At 36.6% G+C, this 1,026-nt stretch overlaps 1 protein-coding gene across 1 annotated transcript in view; it reads right to left on the minus strand.

The window, feature by feature from the left end:
- Window positions 1-242: 242 nt before the first annotated feature.
- LOC139845010 (nicotianamine aminotransferase 1-like) overlaps window positions 243-1,026 on the minus strand; it is a 5,857-nt gene continuing 5,073 nt past the window's right edge. The window contains exons 6-7 of the mRNA XM_071835230.1: window positions 779-872; window positions 243-358 (exon numbers count right to left, since the gene is read on the minus strand). Of these exons, the coding sequence (XP_071691331.1) occupies window positions 243-358; window positions 779-872 (210 nt within the window). The remainder of the gene's footprint in view (window positions 359-778; window positions 873-1,026) is intronic.

The following is a 1,026-nucleotide window of genomic DNA, read 5'->3' on the forward strand; positions in this document are numbered from 1 at the left end:
AGAAATAACAAGTAAATTAACCTACACTAAGCCCATGATCAGCTCAACTAATGCAGTAAAGGAATAAAGGCAACAAAATAGGAAATAAGCAACTACCACTACTTTATTCGAACAAGTAAATAACAGATAGTAAGAAGACTTAGTCATATGACTTGGTCATCTTGATTTGCTGATGTTGTACCATGTTTAAAATAAGACAAACAGAATAATCATACGAAGACCAATGGCCATATTACTGTTATTTAATGTTTTGCATGTCTCAAACAGAAGTGTTTGATCCTTCCAATTCCACAAAAAAGAATTTTTTTCTCAGCTGCGAAACTCATTCGTACAAAATTCTTCAAACCAACTGCACTCCCTACCAAAGAAAACATAACTAATTATTAAGGTTGAAAAAAGATCATTTTTAATGGCAATAAGGTGACCGGACGGTGATGAGATTTTTTTGTGGAATATAGTTGGGTGATGAGGGTGTTGGTCACACCCTCTTTTAATTTGTGATGGAACTTTTGTCTTTTCTATTTTATTGTGCTTGAATTGATTGATCTAAAAACTAAATACGGCTGTTATACTCATCGCGAAGCCTTTATTCCCCCCTCCCCCCTTTTTTTCTCCATCATGCCGCGTTACAGATGTGATGGAGGCGTGATGGCGATTATCCCGCGTCATGCCGCTGAGTTAATGGTGGTCTAAGTGTAGTTAATTACTTAATTTACCACTTGCTAATATGCTATACTATATACAGACACATATATACATTAAGGGTGATCATATATACCTGGAAGAAGGATCATGGATTCCTCTTTAGCCAACTTCATACAGAAGTCTGTGTCGTCAACTACGTCAACAAAAGATGATAGGTTTAACTTCACCTGCAGGGGAAACTCATATGACATGAATGAAATGACAGCTGTTAAGCCTCTTGTTAAGAAAGAATTATATGCATAAGTGGTGTTACATTAAAAAATAACCACCAAACATGGGCAGATCTGTAGTGTCGTCAGTGGTTGCACAGGACACCAGTGA

The sequence above is a fragment of the Rutidosis leptorrhynchoides genome, chromosome 4 (genome assembly GCF_046630445.1).
Source record: "Rutidosis leptorrhynchoides isolate AG116_Rl617_1_P2 chromosome 4, CSIRO_AGI_Rlap_v1, whole genome shotgun sequence".
Classification (NCBI taxonomy): Eukaryota; Viridiplantae; Streptophyta; class Magnoliopsida; order Asterales; family Asteraceae; genus Rutidosis; species Rutidosis leptorrhynchoides.